General features: G+C 46.5%; 1 protein-coding gene across 2 annotated transcripts in view; it reads left to right on the forward strand.

Moving 5' to 3' along the window:
* Positions 1–20,646, forward strand: part of PGM5 (phosphoglucomutase 5) — a 148,175-nt gene that overhangs the window by 22,428 nt on the left and 105,101 nt on the right. For both annotated transcript variants that reach the window (XM_019478154.2, XM_006261237.4), the window contains exons 4-6: positions 2,648–2,773; positions 7,767–7,957; positions 20,074–20,228. In XM_019478154.2, the coding sequence (XP_019333699.1) occupies positions 2,648–2,773; positions 7,767–7,957; positions 20,074–20,228 (472 nt within the window). The remainder of the gene's footprint in view (positions 1–2,647; positions 2,774–7,766; positions 7,958–20,073; positions 20,229–20,646) is intronic.

The following is a 20,646-nucleotide window of genomic DNA, read 5'->3' on the forward strand; positions in this document are numbered from 1 at the left end:
TTACTACAGAAAAATAGTAATTTATAGTGGTGTAATTAGTGTTGAGTGACTGGGGTAAGCTGCCTTAGGCATGGATTTGGGTGGGGGTTCATGAAAGAATACAGTTGCTGCCATAACCATTCAATCAGACCAGCAGCATGGCAGCAACCAGAAGCTGCTGCTACCCCTGTGTGTGGCAACTGCCTCAGGCTCCACATCTGGTAATATAATTATTTAAACAGTTCTTTCTTTCTTTAAAATGCCTTACAACCATTCATTCTAACAATGTACTGCAAGCTAGCTCTGTAAATTTTACCACTGTTTTACAGATAGTTCACAAATTCTAACCATCAGTTTCACTAAGGACCCAATTCTGTAAAACAGGGGGGTTGTCAACTGGGGGTATGCAAACCCCTGGGGGTACTTTGAAAGGTTCCAGGCGGTATGCAGGGGTGGGCCAGGATGGAGTGCTGCCACTCCGTGCTGCTGCCTCACAGGAGCAGGGTTGGGGCAGGGCGAGAGCAGGGCCGCACAGGCGCTGCATTGCCACTGCTTGCTACTCCCCACTCCCCCCCCCCCCCCAACTCCACATCTGGCCGCTCGCCACCCCCTCCTCCCCCCCACCATGTCTGGCCGCTCACTGCCACCCCTCTCCCCTGCAAGGGTACACATTATTAAAAAGGGGGCTGCCAGGGGTACACTTGTTAAAAAAGGTTGAAAACCCCTGGTGTAAAACACTTAGGTAGAAATACTGCCCAGCTCCTGGTGCCACTGAATTAGTTCTAAATTAAAAGATTTTCCATTGAAATCTTTGTTTTGAATACAAGGAAATTTTAATTAAAAAACAATTTTATTGAAAAATGTTTGATTTTTCACAGAGGCCTCTCCCCACATTTTTAGTTTTTTGGCAACTAAAACCCATATTTTTTGTTGATTTAAAAACTCTAACATCCAGTTTTATTTTGTTGTGAGCTTTTTGACAACCCCTAAAAGATTCCAAGAATATTTTGCTGAAAATGAAAATAGTATGAATATATTTTGGTGGGGGACATTTCTCTGATAGCTATATCCCAGAATACATTATTGTGGAACATAGTGTTGCTAGAAGCATTGTAGCTTGCATTCTGGCACACAGAAAAGGTACTTTTTTATATTGCACAGTTTGGAACATATCTTATAAAAAATCAGAATAATTTAAAAATCATTTCAAAACCATTTGATATATTTAAACACTTTTACCTACTTACACTCCGGGTCCAGTGAATCCTGTGTTCTGGGTATTGAAACAATAGGGAACAAATCAGTATAACATTGCAGGAGTTAAAATAATTTTTAGGCCCATGGATGTCCTATACACACTTCCCTGTCAGATTTATTCATTCATGAGTTATGCTGTTGAATGCAGTAGATTGTTATTGTTTATTAAGTTTAGCACCTGCATATAAATCTCCAGGTTTAGGGTCTTATAAAATATGTTTACAGTAATTTAAATTCCAGTTCATTTTTGTTTCAGACCTTCAGCATATAACTGTAGAGTTAATTCATTTTGAAATGACTTTTTGCAGGTCACATTTAAAACGGGAGACTTGAGCAACTTAATTTAACTTTTTGTTTATTCAGTTAATGTATGATTTTCTATTGAAGCATTGCCTCAGGCACAAAAAATGTATGCATCATTTTCACATCATCCTCAAGTAGAGCATTGAAGTGAAGTCAGAATTTCTGTGAAAAGCTGGCTGATTTGTTTTAGTTATAATTAAATTATTATTTAAAACATTTAAGATACTAATTTGACCAGATGAAAAGACATTTGCATAACTGATGTGGTTTAATTTTATCAGAAGAAGTAATGTATTTCAACATAATTGGAAAGCCATGTTGTTGTCAACTGTGTGGTAATTGCTTTCACTACCAAAGCCTTGCTTTCTTGCATATATTTTTGTTTGATCTGTTTTACGTCTAACAGAACTAGAAAAATTTATAGCCTTCTGCCTTCATGAATTCACAGTTCAGAAAATCAGCATCTTAGTGAAACCAGATGTTGGAGTTGAGCTGAACTATCTTAAGTAAATAAAATATATAATACAAATGTCTAATTGTAGATTGATAGCGAGCATTCAAAATGAATGCCAGGTGCCAGAAATGAGAAGCACAGGAAGTGTATTGCTGAACTGAAAGATGCAAGCAGATTGTAACTTTGAAAGTGAGGGTCCATAAAATCTAGAGTAAAAAATCTGGAGTAGATGCTGTAAAGAAGCAATACTTTTCCAGCATAAAGGCCAATCCTGTTTAGCTTGATTCACTTTTATTTGCTCATGAGAACTGAAAAGTTGTCCAGTGCTTTTTTTGACTGTGAAATGGAGAGGTTTTTTTACATCATGTATTATTGTGAATCAATACAATGCAAACTCTTAATATATTTTAGTCCTGCAGTCCCCATACAGGCAGGACTTCATTAGCATACATAGGATTTGAGGCCCGATCCAAATGACACTGAAGTCTGTGGGAGTCTATCAAATTGCTTCAAAGGGCTTTGTACCAGTCTCAAGTGTTACCTGATTTTGTTTTGTGTATACTGGATTGTTCAGGTATCCTTGCAGAGAAGTTACTGGTCAGTTTATCTGTCTATGTGCCAACTCAAATGACTTCTTTTACCTTCTTTCCCCAGTGGAAATAGTAGATTCAGTGGATATCTACCTCAGTCTGCTTCGAAATATCTTTGACTTTAACGCAATCAGAAGCTTGCTGACTGGACCCAGTCAACTTAAGATAAGGATTGACGCTATGAATGGAGGTATGACTTGTGCAGTTGGCAAGTAAAATTATAACATGCCCCAAACAATAAACTCTCTCTAACCATCAGAGGAGTGAGATTATGGAACTGTCTCTTTTATAAGATTACTTGGGGTAAAAACTTAACTACAGCAAAAGCTTTGTTATCCAGCACCCATGGGGAATGGGGCGTGCTGGATAACAAAATATGCCAATTAACTGAGAGGCCCGAACAGGTGTCTTTGCCTGTTCGGGCTGCCGCCCCTCCTGCCGCATCGCCACCCATCCTGAGGGACAGAGAGGCGGGCCCCGCTCAGGCTGCTATGCCCTGGGTTGTGGGGGCTCAGCAGTGCAGGCTGCTTTGCCTCGGGCCGTGGGGGCTTGGTGAAACCAGAAGTGCCACGGTGGGCACTTCCGGTTTTGCTTTTACCTTGCAAGCCGGCATGCCAGTTAAAAGAGCATGCCGACCTGTAAGGTGCTGGTCAAGGCAGCTTTTACTGTACTTCTAAGATTAAGCCTGATCAGTTCATGGGAAGGAATTGTATGACATGGGGACAGAGGACTGGACTTGTACCCTAGAGTTCCTTTCTAGTCCCTTGTACCTAAGTTTCATTCTTTGGAACAAAGTGTTTGATATTCATGACGTTGATTTTGATGGCAGTTCTGAGGGGAGAGAGAAAGTAGTTCAGGATTTGGACTACTGTAGCAAAAACTAATAGAATAGAAATAAAACATCCCTATGCACATTAGAGGGAGAGCACTTGTTAAACATCTAGGAGTATGTTGAATAAAACGGGTAAATTAGCTATGGTGTAGTAATAAATTATTGCATGCTGTTTTAAATTTGCTAGAAACTTGTTTATGGTTGAAAACTAACAACATAAAGACATTTAATACATAATTAGAAAAAGAGAAATATACTTTGTATATGGGGTAAATTTGGCTATATACCACAAGATACATATTTTGGGAAGTGTTAATAGTATAGCAGTAGCATTGTATCAGCAATAAGATCACATCATAAGAAATATCTTTAAGGGGTGGTAAATCTATGAGGGGAAAAAGTCCATAACTTAAGGACAATAAGAAGTATTTTTTCAAAGTATGTTAAGAACAAAACAATTCCTAAAGTAATGGTATAGGCCAGGGGTTTTCAACCTTTTCTGGTTGGTGTACCCCCGGTGGCTGGTCGAGAAGCAGGGAGTCCCCTGAAACCAGAAGCACTGCCAGTGAGACTGGAAGTGGCCCTGCTTATCCGTGTTGCTGCTGCCCAGGGACCCCCAGGGACCTTCCCAAGTACCCCCAGGGGTACGTGTACACCTGGCTGACAATCCATGGTATAGGCCTAGTAATTAATAAGAAGCTAACATTTCATGATACAGAAAAAGGCAGAAGTGTTTAATAAATATTTCTCTCCCATATCTTGAAAGAAGTAACAAGATATATTCTGATAAAGGATGAAGAAATGCTTTCTAGCTTATAGTAAATGATGAGGCTGTTAGATGACATCTATTAGAGATGATTTTTAAATGAGGCCTTTAAATCAAGAGCTCTAAAGGAGTTGGCTGTCAAGTAGATGTGCACCAACAGATATTTTTTGGGCCAATACTGATGGCCGATTTTTTTAGCAAGCCATATTGGCTAATACCGATCTGATTACTGATATGTGACCCAGCAGCTTGTAGAGCAGTGTCTGGCTAGTAAGTCTGTTGAGGGGGAAGGGATGTGGCCAGGGGGCAGACCAAGGTCCTTGCGGTGAGGGAGGGAGTGGACTGGAGCTGGGGCAGGGGCAGGAGCTGCATACCCAGGGTGGGGTGTGGGATGGAGCCGTGGCTTCTCTGGTGGGCGCAGGCAGGAGGGGGTGGCTCCTGCTGCTGCACGCACCTTAGAAGGGGATGGGGGCGTGTGCTCTCTGAATCTGTGTGTGGGGTAAGGGCAGGCTGCCGCTGTGGGCTGGGGCCAGGGGCAGCGCTGGGCTCTTCCTAGCAGGGGGGCTGGGCTGGGCTGGGCTTCGCTCAGTGTAGACAGTGGCAGTGCTGCTATGGGGGGGCACTGTGGTGAATTTTGGGGTGGCTGCAGCACACTCAGTAGCTCCCCCCCCAGTGCCACCACTGCCCAGCCTGAGTGCAGCCCCAGCCCAATCCCCCTGCTAGGAAGAGCCCGGTGCTGTCCCTGGCCCCAGGCTGCAGCGGCAGCCTGCCCTTGCCCCGTGTAGAGATCCAGGGGGCCCATGCCCCCCATGTCCTCCTGGGGTGCATGAAGTGGCAGGAGCCGTATCCCCCAGATGAGCTGCTTGCAGCTTCATCCCGTGCCTTGACTCATGCCAGCTATGCAGCACCTGCCCTTGCCCCAGTGCCAACCCCACTCCCTCCTTTACCACATGGGCCTTGGTCTGGCCCCCCGTATCTCTTTGTTCCCCCACAGTCCTTCCCCCACAACAGACTTACCAGCCTGACACTGCTCTGCACACTGCCAGTTTGTGCTTCTGGCTGCCTGCATGCTGCACTGCAGCTGCACACACGCACACAGCATTTATTGGTGACGTTATTGGCCACGTCAGCCAAAAAAAGCCGATTGCCGATAATGTCGATTCCTTTTATCAGTGCTGATACGATATGGGACCAATGTATTGGTGCACGTCTCCTGTCCAATCAGGCTCAGTGTGCTGCACACGAATAAACTCCAAAGCAATATATGCCAGAGTGTTTTGCTTCCAGGCACACGTTCAAATGGGGTGCCTGGAAGCAACTGGAACAATAAGCTCTGGAGTTTATTCATGCATATTTATTGCACATGGGGACACGCCCATAAAGAGCAAAATCAGTTGATTTTTATTATAAAGAAGATGGAGAAGTGATGTATTTAGAGTATGTAGATACCTCTATGTAGAGAAAATATTATATACTGAAGGGTTCATTTATATAGTAGGAGAAGGCATAAAAAGAACTAATCCTATATCAGGATGGCAAATGGTCATTACTACCAATAGCTAGTAAGTCTTCTATGTGAAATATGCTGCTGGTTTTAATCAGATTTCTTAATATACAGATGTAGTCTTGACAAACTCCCTATTACAATTTACACTTTTTTGTCCTGAGGTTGACCATTTTAATAGTGGATATGGGAATGGGACAACTGTTTCAAATTTGAATTGAAGTTGCTCAGAGATGTTCAGTCTGACACTGCAAATGAGCTTCAGCCCTAAAAAAGAGATGATTTTTTGAGAAGGGAAATCGTGAAGCAAAAGTTTGAAAAATGATCTGTGCAACACAGTTTTTAAGTAATACTATGCTGATCACAGATTATATTCCTAACATCTCCATTGGTACTTGATAATCCTTCCCTGGGGCTTAATGGAAAGGGATTGGGTAGTAATATTTAAATAATACCTTAAGAAATGTTTTAAATACAAAATTAAGTTGAGGAATGAAGGATTGAGATTCCCATGTCCCTTATGGCACTCGTAACATTTAAATTACAGTATGACCATCTACATGAATAATTAAATATAATAAAGGTATGTCCACTCCAGGAAAAGGTATCTTTTTTTTCTTTACTACCTATTGGGCACATCTACACAAGACGTTTGCTGTGCAGTTGACTGATTAGCTGCATAGCAAACATCTTGCATCTACATACGTGCATGCATTAGGCTGGAGTAAAGTATTTACTAGTAAATAGTACTGTCCTTCTGTGGAGTAAAGAACTCTTCAGCAGTGCATGTGTAGATGCTAGAAGGGTTGGCTGGGGTATAAGGGTACTTCAGTTGCGGGGGTTGCCTGCTGGCTAGCCTCGTGCTGAAGCAGCCTTGTGCCCAGCCAGCCCCTCGGCAGCATGTTGAGCTGAGGAGAGCAGCCCCAGGCTGGCAGGCTGACCCCCTGGGCCCCCTGCCAGCTGGGGTTGCTGCGCCCCAGCTCAACATGCTGTGATCCTGGTCGCACGTGCAGATGCATGTCTGGCTTGAATAAGCTCTGGAGCAATAAGCTCTTGACTTTATTCAAGTGCATTAATAGGCACGTTTAGATACGCCCATTATATGGTAATTAACATGTGCTAGGTTCCTTGGATAGACAAGGCAGTTGTAGTTCCAACATGTGGCAGGTCAACACAGAACATCAACAGCCTTGATAATGCTGTGATGTTATCACCCATTAGTTAGTGCCTCTTTTATCTATTGCAAAAAAGATTTCCTGTAGTGGTAGGGTCACAGAAAGGGTAACAGCCTGCTGCTGTTCCCAAGTGACAAAGTTACTTTTTAGTTTATATGGTAGGGACTTTGCTTTTAATGCTGATTCCACAGACAGTGGGGGTCACCACAATAGATAGTGGGGGTCACCACAATAAATATCATATTTACTTCATATAATACACACACAATAAAATTTACACCTTGTTTTTGAGAGGCAGGATGAAATAAAAACTTTTTTTTCCAGAGTGATGGCTACGTAGGGCATGGGCAGAATCTAATCTTCAGCTTATTCATCCTCTTTCCTGCTTACCTAAAACTTGAAACTTTACCAGTTGCTGAATATAAGTCTCCATGGGTGGATCTATGATTTGGAAAATGCTAAAAAGTCTTCAGGGCTGTGAAGTAGGAGAAAAGAGGCCAATAGCAGCTAGAAGAGAGCAAAAAATGCTCTACTAAAGATTAAATTGATTAGTGGAACATTGAGGCTATTAAGAGGAGAAACGCTTGTTAACACACTGGAGAAGTGAAGAACAATGAGCTATTAGGTCAGCTGATTCCCTCAGCTACTTCCACTGCATTCTGGAGCAGGAATCAAATCAGGGAGAAAATTAACTTTGCCGCTTAAGACACGCACCCCTATTTTGGGGGAAGTTGCATGCAGTCTATGAGTAAATATATTTGTTTTTTTCTCTTTAGTTGTAACGAGAGAAATCTGCATGTAATATAAACACAGCCGTTAAGCTTCTTATTAAGTTTCTATTCTATTGAAAAGTCTGAATTTTAACTATGTATGCTCGTGAAACTGAATGGAAAATTTCTTTTGTAGTAATGGGACCCTATGTGAGGAAAATCCTGTGTGATGAATTAGGAGCACCTGCAAATTCTGCAATAAACTGTATTCCTCTGGAGGATTTTGGTGGGCATCCTCCTGACCCAAACTTAACATATGCAACTACCTTGCTGGAGGCTATGAGAGGAGGGGAATATGGATTTGGAGCTGCCTTTGACGCAGATGGAGTAAGTATTTGGCCAATCTTGGTTTTTCATCAAATGACATCATCTTTATTGATTATTATTTATTTATTAATTCCCTGATTCTGAAGGTAGTTACCATATCTACTCAAGTCTAAGAGCACACTGAATAAAAGACAATCCACCAATAATTAGCTTATGTATATGGAAAAATGATAAATTTGCTATTATTTTCCATGGTTGGAATCTAATTATTGGAGGGTTGTCTTTAATTCATCCCCTCTACTGCTGCAGGGGAGCTGGCAGTGGGGGGGGGGGGGGGGGTCCAGCATCTTGCCCCCTGCTTGTGCCTGCCCCCCTGCCAGCCCTTCCACAGCCTTGGGCCCTCCCCTTCCCCCTCTGCTCTCACTCCTGCCCCTACTGCCTAGCTTTTGCTCCCCACTTCCCTCCCCCACCCATTATGCTTGCTGCATGCCAGCAGGCTCTGTCCCTGTTCTAGTCTGGATAATAGTATGAAGCACAGCCCCAGCCCAGCCACCACAGCGGCCATGTGGGCTCTGCAATGCTGATACAGGGTGAGGTAAGGCCATGCTTAGTGTCCCAGACTTCACCAGGGATGGAGCCACCAGCATAGAGCTAGGGTAAGAGTGGGAGGGAGAAGGGCAGGTTGGGGAGCAGGGGCTCCATGGTCAGTGGGAAGATGGAGGGGAAAGAGGCTGCTAGGGAGAGGTAGCAAGATGCAGAGGCAATGGGGAGGAGAGGGATGGGACAGGCACCCCATCCCCACCCCTATACTCGGACCTAAGATGAGGGCTTTTTCTCCCAACATTAAATTGTGGGTAAAAACCTTGTCTTAGAATTGAGTAAATATGGTATTTGCAAGCACAGATAGTAACATTTGCTGCCCATAAATCAGGTACAGACAGGTACCTACAGGTTTGGGGTATGGACTGAGGGCTTTTTAAATGTTTGGCTCAAACTGTCCTAGTGTTTATATTAACTTTGCAGAAAGAAGGTAATATATGTAAATGAGGGTGCATCTACACATGCTTTTGATCTGGCCTAAGTTTACTCCGGTGTAAGTTACTCTGGTGTAAGCCCTTTTGGAAAGGTGTCTACACATGTCAGGATTAGGGAGTAGATTGCTGCTATTTGCACCAAGTTTCCTGCAGCCCTGCAATGGGCCCCTACTGCCAATGGGGGGAGCTCTAGGCTTCAGCTGCAGCTGCCAGCACCCGACAGCCAGCTTTAAAAGCCAGCTCTGCTCTCTGGCCAGCCACTTGCCTGCCCAGGAGCAGCGTGTGCAGTGCAGGGGCAGCATGTAGCAGCTCTCTCTTTACCTTCTCTGTCTCCCTGCACTATGGCTGCTCCTGCCCCTGCCCCTGGCAGCAATGACCAGTGCCCTGGGCTCCTGCTAGCCTCCTCACTGGCCCTGCTGGCCTGCTGTGCCTGCGTTGTCTGGAACTCTGGCCTGCTAGGCCTCATGGAGGGTGGTCGCTTCATACTGGGAGTGCTGGACTGCAGTTGGGCACTGTGGCTGTCCCTTCCCTTTTCATCAGACTCCACCTATCCACTCCTGTCCTGGCTCTCATGTGGCCCTATACTGGCCCCCTGGATCCCTGCCAGGCCCACTTCAACTGCTGCCTGGATCGGATGTACACCCTGGTGGAATGTGCCTTTGGCCACCTCAAGGGACGCTGGTGCACTCTCATCACCCGCCTTGAGGTCACTGAGGACAACTTTCCCATGGTCATCATGGCAGCCTGTGTACTGCATAACATCTGTGAGGCTCAGGGGCAGCTCTTCTGCAAGGCCTGGGTGGAGAAGGTGTGGCGTGCAGAGGACACCTGGCAGTGGGAGCACCACCTGCAGTGGTGGTGTCTGGCACCCCTACCCAAGCCCCAGGAGAATTGCACATCCGCCAGCGGGTGCCAGGGAACCTGATGTGAGAGGCCCCGGCTGACCACATCCTTCAGCACTTCCCGCTCTAGTCTGCCTGCACAGCTGCCCATGGACCTCCCCACCCCCTTGCCCACCATGCCCAGTGCACACACATCTCACAAGAACAGGTTTTTATTTCCCTCACATCACCCAGAGCCCCTCTCTCCAAGAAACAGCCCTCCCTCTCCCCTCAGCATACAGAGCCCTCCTCCCCCACAACAAGCGGAGCCCTTCCACCACCCAACCTACCCACCAACAATAAAAAATGTTCTTCCCCATGAAAACAATTTACAATGTCCTTTGGGGGCTGTCCCAGGGTGGGGTGTCATGGGGTGGGGATGCCTAGGAGGCAGAGCCCGGAGGCAGGTGGCAAGCATGCTGGCCTCCATCTGTTCCTCTGCGGGTGCAAATGCTACAGCGAGTGTGGCAGGCGGTGGGCTTACCCAGGGGCAATGACAGCTCCCCGCTGACAGGCAGTCCAGGCCCAGCAGGGCCAGAGTGAGGTCATAGCACCTCTGCAGACAGCTCCGTCTCTGTGCCTACATGGAGTTGGGGTGAGTGGCAGGCCTGGGCCTGGGTGGAGGGGTTGGTTGGCAAGGCACCCACGGTAGGGTCCAGGCCAGTGGAGGTGCTGCAGGACCTCTTCCCAGACCTAGGCGGGGGTCTGCTGCAGCGTGGTGGATGGCTGCCAGGGGGCTTGCAGGGCTAAGATTGGAGGCCACGCAGTGGGCAGCACAAACATGACCACCAGGGCCAGAATGATATCTGGCACCAGTTGTTGTCTGTGGCCTGCACTACCTGGCCCAGGATGGCATTCTACTCCCGTGGCACTTGGAACAGCTCATGCTCCATGACCAGGAGCTCAGCCCAGAACTCCTGGTCTGCCTGGTCCTGTGCTTCCTTACACTGGTCCCTCGCCTCCTTGTGAGCAGTGTTCTCTGTCAGGCCCATGAGTCCTCCAGCTTGTCCCATGACATGACCACCAGCTGCTGCAGGAGGAGGGTCCTGTCCTTGGTCTTCTTTTGGCAGAGTCAGCGCATCTGTGGGTCCCTGACTGTGGATGACAGTGATCCTGAGGCCACGTCCCTGTTGCCAGGGGTGGCCTGTCTCCCACATGCAGCTGTGGGCCTTGTAGAGCAGGGGTGGGCAATTATTTCAGGCACAGGGCCACTTACTGAGTTTTGGCAAGCCATTGAGGGCCACATGATAGGCAGCCAGGGGCAGGCAACTATTAATTTTCTAAATTTTTTAGGGCTCTGACTAGATAGAATGGCCTGGCAGTCTGCATCTGGCCTATAGGCTGCATTTTGCCCACCGTTGCTGTAGAGCCATGAGACAGAAGCTGTTTGTGAGAGTTTGCAACATTTCTGAGATAAGATGCTCTGTACCAGGGGCCCATGCTCTGCCCAGCCTCAGATTGGGGGTTGGGCATGCATGGGTGCCCAAAGACCGTGGTAAGTCAGCTGGGCAGGCCCCAGGCCCAGGTGGCCGCTAATCGAACTCCCCATCCCCACTTGCTGTCCAGGGGCCAGCATGCCGCTGGATGCAGACAGACTGCCTCCCTCAGTTCATTCCCAGGGAGGGACAAGCCAGGTTTCTGGCAACACTTGCTGCTGCAGCTCCAGACCCTGCTCTTCCTGCTTCTCCTGCAGGCCAGCTGCTCTTTTTGTACCACCACCCAGCCCACAGCACCCAGGCTCGGGGGGCACAGGGTTCCTGGATGCTTAGGATGAGGAGATGCCAGTACCCTCGCCTTCCCCATGGGGCCTCTCCGGGGAGGTGCCCAGGGGCCAGGCCCCTGGCATGCCAACACTGTGCCTCAAGTGTTACCCTGCTGTGTGTCATGGGTTGTGCATGAGGAGCTGTTTGCATGGGCAAGGGATGCCCGACCCACTATCCCCTACTGCTGATCACCATGGTGCCCTGAGTGCACCTGCACACCTGTTATGGGACTCTGAGCTACAATGACATAGGGGGCATGCCCAGGCTGCCTTGCAACCTCTGCCGCTGCCTGGAGGGCTACTTGCAGCTATGCTACATGTCCCTGCCCCCTGCAGCTGAGGAGGACATCACCACTGGCATCAACGAGTTCCTTGGCATGTGAGAGGCCTGTGCCCACCTCACTGCAGGGGCACGGGTTGCTCAATAAAGTTCTGCACTGTCTCCCGCCTCTCTGCATGGTGTGGTGGGGGAACCCCAGGGCCAGGGGAGTTGGGGCAGGCCAGGTGAGGAGGGGGGAACAGAGTTGGGGGCAGGGGTGAGCCCACCCCATGCAGGTGTTACCACATGGGTGTGGCTGGCATCTCTGCTCAGACTGTGCTTGCAGCGATGGTGTCTGGTTCTGGGTGGTGTCTTCTGGAGAGGTGCACCATGCAGGCTCCCAGCTGGGCCCTCCCATCCCCCGGAGAGGAGATGCCCTTGCTGGCAGTGTCATGGCCTTGTGGCTGGCCCTGCAGCCGGGGAGCTCGGTGGGACAGGGTGCTGGACACCTGAGGGGCCCTCCTCCAGGGATGTCACCCAGAGATGTGGGGCAGAAAATTTTTCAGTGCTTTATTTTGCTGTGGGAAATTTTTCATTTCTAAAAACCCATTGCTTCAAAAAATTAATTAGTAATAATGAATGGATGCCAATAAAATATTAGGCCAGCTTGGCAGTTTCAAACATTAATTAATGTTTTTCAGGTGATTATCCCTAGAAAGTATGTGAGAGGGTACATATATGTTTTATTGATTTGTAAACAGGAGGGTAAATACATTCACATAATCCAAATAAAAAAAAAAATCAAGTTATGAATTCACCTAATTGGCTGTGCAGGTCGAATCAAAATCAAAGCATAAATTCTTACTTCATCTCAGACTGCAAGTGAAAGCAAAACCAAAACTAAAACTGATTAATTTTTGTTTCACTTTCAGTTCAGCCAACACACAGAGCAGCATCTCATTTCTTCTCTTGAGTTGGGGTAGTTGGAAGTGTTTGCATTAGATCTGTTAGTTTTTTAATGCTTTTGGTTTGAAGTAGTCATAATACTACCTAATCAGACCCCCCCCCCCAAAAAAACCCCAAAACAAAACAAAAAACTAGTGTGGGGCCTCATTATAGTGAAGTTCAAGCCACTGAAGGAAGGAAGAAAGCTGGTAGATGTAAATATTGTGGTCAGGAGTATGCTAACAATGCAACAAGAATGAAGAAACATTTAATAACCTATAGAAACTGTCCTGAAAGAATACAAGCCATATACAGCAAGTTAATACAATGAAGTGGTAGAACAACATCATCTGAGAAAAGCCTACTTCAGGAATCCTATGTAAGTACACAGTATGTTAAACAACACACAGTATAGACTGGCATCTATATTACTTTAAAACATTAACAACTTTTAATATTCTAATGCAACTCTGGACTATTATTTATTTACTAGCCAACTGCCCATCGAGAATGATTCAGGGGCGGGGGGAGGAAAGAGGCAGCTGGGATGGAGTGCCGCCACCTAATGTCCCATCCTGCCGCTGTTCTGCCTCTTGCAGGGAGCAGCATTGGCTTCAGCTACCCCGTCCTCTGTCTGGTCCTTGGTGCTGCTTCAGAATCATGGCGGTACTCCCCCATGCTTGGAACACTCTGATTGGCTGTTTCCATTAGCCAATCAGAGCTCGAATAAAGCGTTCCCGACAGAAAGACAGACAGACTTAGGCTTTTATAATATTAGAATTTATTTAAAAATAGTTGTATCCCATTTTTCTGCTTGCATTAAGCACCCAAACTGGCTTAGGCTTAACAATTTTTCTTTAATTACATAAGAGATAAATAGTTAACTATTTCAACTCAGCTGAGCAAGCTTAGTCCTCTGGCCGATGGCAGAGGCCAGACTATACTTCCCTTTGGCTCTGCAGTCCCAGGGCAACTGAGCAGCAAGTTGAGCAGCAGGGGGCAGGGAAACAAGTTCCCTGCCACTTCTCCTGATGAATGAGGCCAGACTAGAATGGACTAAAATAAAAATCTTTTTCCCCTTTTGTTGCAGGAACTTGGTAGCTCAAATGAAATAGCAAATTTGCAAAAACATGGAAAATGAAAATGCTGAGCTGCCAGGTCTGGGGGGAAGAAGCAGGATCCTTACTTTCAGGATCACTGTCACCAGATATGCAGTCCACCATGAGCAGCTGTTCAAGACAGCCAAGCTTTTTATCAAGCTTTGTGGACAAAATGTCAGGAAAAGATCAAGAAAATGCAGATGAGACATTAGTTCAAACTGTATTTGCAAGTGGTACACCTCTTTCCATAACTGAAAAAAATCAATACTGGAAGGAATATTAAAAACTAATTTGCCCATCATATAAGTTACTGTCACATTATCACTTATCACATTCTTTCTTAGATACAGAGAATGACAGAGTTCAAACAATGGTTATTCAAAGGATTGGTCAAGCAGAATCACTGACTAATGTCAGATGGATGGACTGATATACAAGGAAATCCTTTATTGAACATTATGTTAGCAACACCTGAACCAATATTCCTGAAAGCAATCGCTACCAAATCTTCTCATCATACTGGTGAATACATAGCCAAATTACTGAGTGAAGAGATTGAAAGTGCAGGTCCCTCCATGGTACAAGCCCTTGTAATTGATAATGCAAGTAACATGAAAGCTAGGCAATATTAAAGGCAAAGTATCTTTATTTAACAGTATTTGGCTGTCTTGCTCGTGGGTTGAATCTTCTGGCAAAGGACTTAATAAGTGTGAATACAATGAAGACAAGATTGGTAAGCTGCAAAGTGATTGTGAACATATTCAACAATCATCATGTTGCTAAATTGGATTTTGAAGAAATTACAGAAAGAAGCAGGGGAAGGAAAGTGCACTTTTATTTCCAGGAGAAACTAGATGGGGCTTGGCTGCAACGTGTTTGAAAATAATTATTTGTGTGCAGCAAACTATGTAATGTGCTTCAATAGATGACACAGTATTATTCCACATTTTTCCCCATGAACATTTGGAAGCAGATTCTCAACAACAATGTGTTCTGGGTTTGAGTTCAAGGAGCATTCAATTTGCTACTATTAGTTTCAGTGGCTATCAAGAAACTTGAAGGCGATACACCAGGCCTTTCAAATATTCCAGAGGTAGTCAGACAACTGAATGAAAATCTAATTGATCTTTTGCCTTCTTTGCCTCTACCTAAAAGAGAAGAAGTAAAACAAATGTTTACTAAGAGATCTGAGTTTTCCTTTCATCCAGTTCATCTAGCAGCAAACCTTTGGATCCTCAACACAGAGGACAACATTTAATCAGAAGATGAATTATCTGCTGCTCTCAATACAATTATGGAAGTAGCTAATAATGTCCCCAACATCAACACCTAACCATGATGACAGACATTGCCAAGTACCATGCAAAAGAAAAACTTTGGAGGAAAGACATCATTTGGCGGGCAGCAGAGAATATGTCTCCTCTCACATGGTAGAAGGGATACTGTAACACCCGACTGTTGTCCAGGATTGCTTTAAGGATCCTAAGCATTCTATCAACAGCAGCTTCTTGTGAACAGAACTGGAAGGCTGTCAGCTCAATCAAGACAAAAAAAGAGGAATAGATTAACAAATGAACGCACTGCTAAGCTTGTTTCTATTTCTCAAAATCTCTTACTTCTGGAGAATCAGAAGCACAATTAGTGAAGATAGAGTGTAATAAGTTGCCCATGCCCATAGACTACCTGGTAAAACCATCCTTTAGTGAACAAGAATGTGGTTCAAGTAGTTCTGAATCAGATTTGCCTCAATCTGATTCTGAAATGGAACTAATAAGTAGTGCAAGTGGTTCTACAGATAGTGACAGTGAAACTGGAGGTGCTGCAATGACCTCAGTGGAAGAGAGTTAAACTCTGTTGAAGTAGATGAGTAGACAACCACGGTATATCATGCATAGTTCTTTTGGTGTGCTAAAATTAGTGTGTCAACAGTTTTCAGTGCCTTTATTGGTTTTCTTAAATTTAAACAAATAATGTAAGGGAAGTGCATGCTATTGTGTATTGTCTTTACATTTTTACAAGTATTCCAATAAAAATAATTTCTTTCCACATAAAAACTTTGAATTTGTTTGCATATAACATTTAAACCACATTGTGTGTAGTATTTAATTTTTTTTCTAATCAAATATTTCAGTTCAAATACTTGTGGCTATTGGAACTTTAAATTAACATGGGGGTACTTTTTTGGTTTTGTTTACTAAATATAAGTCAAATAAACATTCTAAAATTAGATCACCCTCTATTTAGGGCATTGGAAAAATCTTCCAATTCAAAATTTTCCAGAAAACACACATCTCTGATGTAACCAGAGGTGCCAGGCCAGGGCAGGGGCTCAGGCAGGCCACCTGTGCTGCTGAAGATAGCACAGCTGCGACCTGGGTCCTGGGGTGCAAGGATAGCTGTCAGTTGCTGCATAAAGGCCATTGGCTTATGGGCACAGCTGTACCAACAATCGTGATCAGTCACAGTGACCCACTGAGCCCACAAAGCCTTGACCTTTATGTACCACCGCTGTGCCGACTGGTTGTGCCCTTGCTCCTGCATCTGGCCTGACAGTGCCTCATAAGTGTGGGCATTGGAGTGCTCACCCCACTTGAACTGGTGCTGCATTTCTGCACCTGTCACAGGATGGGGTCCCCCAGGATGGCCGTGTTACCCCTAACACCCCTCGACCATGCCAATTTGGCCCGCTGGGCACCCTCAGTTTTTACCTGCCACTTCTTGATGGATTTTATAGTATAGGGAGGCTGCCTTTAAGTCCTCTTGGACATGGTTTGATGGACTTCCTTGAACCCCGTGGGTCCTGTTTCGAAGTAGATGTCCCGGGCACACCCCAGCCTTATGGGTTATATGCGTGGCTCCAACCGCCCCTTTACCATGCCCCAAGCCTCGCAGATGGCATTGACATTGTTTGGTCTGGGCCTTGGTATGAATTGGCCCCCTTGTCCTCTCTGGGCTCTCTGCAGCCCCGTCTCTGCGCCTCACTGGTGCCTGGGCTCTCCGCAGCCCTAGTGTCGCACCCTCTCTGGCGCTAGGGGTCGGTGCACCTCAAATGCCATGCCTTCTTCGGTGCCGGGGTCAGTGCACCCCGAATGCTGCGCCCTCTCTGGTGCCGGGGTTGGTGCACTGCAGTGGACCCCCAATGAGGCCTCCTCCTTCCCCAAATAGTCTCACCCAAACCACCAGTCTTATAAAACAGCAAACAAAACACAAGTCTCTGGGCTATAGTATAATACAAAAGGTCAGGGTGTGCTCTGACCCTTTAAAAGAATCCGGTTTCATCGCTGGCACTAAGTGTCTAATAGGCAAAGGTACCTGTGGAGCTCATGGAGCCCCCTTAGCCCTAGGTGCAGCATACCAGGCAGGTGCAGCATCACTGGGCACTTCCTCCCTGGAGGCTCCTTCCCCTCTGGCTGCTAGCCAGGAACTGCTTTCCTGGCCTCAGCCCTGGGGTTTATATATGAGCCAGGCCCTGCCCCTTCTGATCAGCTGACCGCTGGCAGGTGTGGGCCACTAGCTTGTTTTGGCTGCCCTGGTAACCAGCAGCTGGGGTTTCCAACTGACTGCTAGGGCTCTCTCCCTAGCAGTTCCAGCCCTTAAAAGGAGCAGGACACCCTAGTGCCCTGCAACAGCACCCCACAGCACCATGAGGTTACCAGTCTCCTCCTTGGTCCAGTTGGGGACCCGGCTGATGGGTACAGATGTGGGCATGGGCCTGGATGAGGAGGATGCCATGGTGGGTCCTGCACCAGCTCTCTGGGCCCCTGTGTGACTGTCCTTGTGTTGCTGGCCCTGGACAGCTGCTCCAGTGGAGGGCCACGACAAGGGATTAGCAGCCATGCAGCAGAGGCAATGCCTTGCAGGACCTGCAGGCGCAAGGCAGACTGCTGGGGGTTTGCTGCAGGCAGGTGGTGCTGGCCCTGCTAGACAGAAGCTGCTAGCAGCTGGCCCTGCGGGCTGATGTCTGGCGGTAAGCTGCAGCAGCTTGCTGGCCTGGATGGTGCTGTCCTGGCAATTGTGCTGGGGTGCAGGCAGGCAGGCACAGCTAGGCTGTGGCCTGCCCAGGGTGACACAGGGCCTGGAGTGCCTTCAGGCTTTCTGTTGAGTGTGCTGCAGGGCTGAAAATGCCTGTCTTAGAGGTGTTTGCACATATCCTGCCAAGGGTTCTAAGTAAAACGAACAGGTTAGGCATTGCAGTGCTGTCAGATTGCCACCAAGGGGTAGTAGTGAATACCCAGCCTAGCATGCCTTTCAGTGGGAGTGCCTGAATTTCCCCAATATTTCCTGAGCAAGGGAGGACGACTGTGATTGACTGAATGCCGAGGAGGAGGTAGATCAAGATGTCAATTGCCTGCAATTTCAGTTTTCTGATTCCCCCTTCTCACTAACACTGAGGTCAATAAAGAATCATTCTTGTACTTTACCACAATCTGTGTGGAGGTACCTGGATTGGGTGTGTCAAGATGTTTGGGGAGAGGAAGGGGAGGGGCTGCCTGGCCCCCTGTCTGAGTTCCTGATAGCTGGGTGCTTTGGGGATGTTGGAGCCTTTTAAAGAGCACTTTCCCCTAAGCCTCTCATCAACTTAGTTCCATTCTTGGCAATGTACCAGGGTTCAGGGCATTGCAGGCTGATTTGGGAGTGATGTGGGGGGCTGCCTGAATCCCTCCTTCTTCTTTCCCAGTGAGCTTGGTGCTCCAGGGGGCTGCCAAAGGTCTCTGGCTTGGGTTACTGCCTTAAGACTTCCCCAAGGAGTGGCTAAGTGGGAGAGTGCCTGGATCCCTGTTTATGGGTATTTTTGGAGCTGCCCAAAGTGTCTACCACTTTTAAAAAGCACTTTTCCCCTCAAGTTGCTTATCTGTTTCATTTCATTTGTGGCAATTACCAGGGTTTGGGGCATCCTAAGTGATTTGCAGTGGCAGGGTGGGCAGAGGGTGTACCTCTGCTTCTAGGTTCCTGGGGTACTGGGTGCTTTAGGGGGCTGCTCCAGGTCTCCATGTCAGTTCCATGAAATGAAACTGACAAGCAACTTGAAGGGAAAGTGGTGTTTAAAAACTGCAGACATTGGGTAGCCCAGCAGGGTTCCCATTGCCCTGGAAACCCAGAAGCAGGAGTGCTCCCTCTGTGCACCTGACCTTCCTCCCACCAACCCTCATTTTTTATGATTCTATTAATCCAAATCACCCCGGGAGGGCACAGATGGGGTTATGTGCAGGCAGTATAGGCAGGGGCAGTAGAGTTCTGGCTACATACCAGAGGTGTCAGTTGCTGTGCAGGGGTTGATGAGAGTGAAGTGGCTGGGGAGGGGACAGAAGAGAGGGAAGGGACGATAGGGGCAAACTCCCTGCGCACTGCTTTGAGGGAACAGGAGGTGCAAAAAAAAGTGGTTGCTGCTGTTGGCAGCCATGCATTCATGATTTCAAACTGGAAGTTGCTGCTTCCACTTTGCCCCAGGGGCCTGGCTGTATCCCTGCATTACTGAGGAGTGGTGCAGCATGGGATACTTGGGGGACTGAGCAGCCACTAGCCACAAAAGGTACATAACACTGAACCAGTTTGAGGATGATCGTTTCAAAATAATACCTGATTAGCCAAGTATACTTTTGAAATGTTCTGAGAGGTTTAAACCATTCTGATTTGGCTTATACATCTGGACATTTGGGGCATGAGTACACGTGCACTGTCACATTCTGATTAGAACACATTGGAGCAGACTTGCTTAATTGAGTCCGCTGGAGCATTCTCTTGGGAACAATCCAGCGTCCTGCAGCATCTTGTGTATTCAGCATCCCCATGTTTCAAAATGGTGGTAGGGGCACTTTAACTAAAGCTTGTTGAATTAACTATAGTTAAAATGCCCCCGCTGCCATTTTGAAACACAGAACACTGAATAGACAAGATGCTGAGGGTGTTCTAACTAAAGAAACTCCAGAGATCCACTCTAATTAAAATACCCCTCCCCCCCCAGAGCATGTGTAAAAATGCCCTTGCAGTTTAAACTGCATTTAAAACATTAAGTGTTACGTCTGTCCTCACTCTAGAAGACTAGAGGCTGGGAGCAATTTGGAACTTTTATTGACAGGGCTGGAGATAGAGGTGGCCTGATGGGAAGTTGATAAATTTGCAGTCATGAGAGAGATGAGCTTTTCTGCCTGAAATCTTCTCTGTGACACTTTTTATATTTTTTCTTCTCTTCTCCAGGACCGCTACATGATCCTAGGCCAGAATGGTTTCTTCGTGAATGCTTCTGATTCACTGGCCATTATTGCTGCCAATTTCTCTTGCATTCCGTATTTTTGTCAGATGGGTGTCCGAGGATTTGGAAGGAGCATGCCCACTAGTACAGCACTGGACAAGTAAGAGTTTTTTTGTGTCAACACAACCCAAACGTTAGCTGTGGCTTCTGCTATGTTTTGTATCACCAGGACTGGTGTTTACTTTTTTTGGGAGGAGGGTTGATATTATTGTTGAAATACAATATTGTTTAATAAGAGCCACTGGTTTTGTGGCACCTTTTTATTTTGCACTCTGCACATTCTGTTCTCTTGCCACTACTTTTGCTTGGTAGTCATTAATTGATGAACCTTAAAAGGTTTGTTTAGAATCAGGACCTAAAAATTCAGATTTGTGTAACGGCTGATTTAGCCAATCTCTTGCATCTGAAAAATTGACCTAGGAATGGTCTGAGAGCGAACTGTATCATAATATCATGGTAATACCCCATTTCTGGTTAGACCATAAATTGTGTGATGATTGGCAATTTTGCATGGTATT

Source organism: Alligator mississippiensis, chromosome 3 (assembly GCF_030867095.1).
Source record: "Alligator mississippiensis isolate rAllMis1 chromosome 3, rAllMis1, whole genome shotgun sequence".
NCBI lineage: Eukaryota > Metazoa > Chordata > Crocodylia > Alligatoridae > Alligator > Alligator mississippiensis.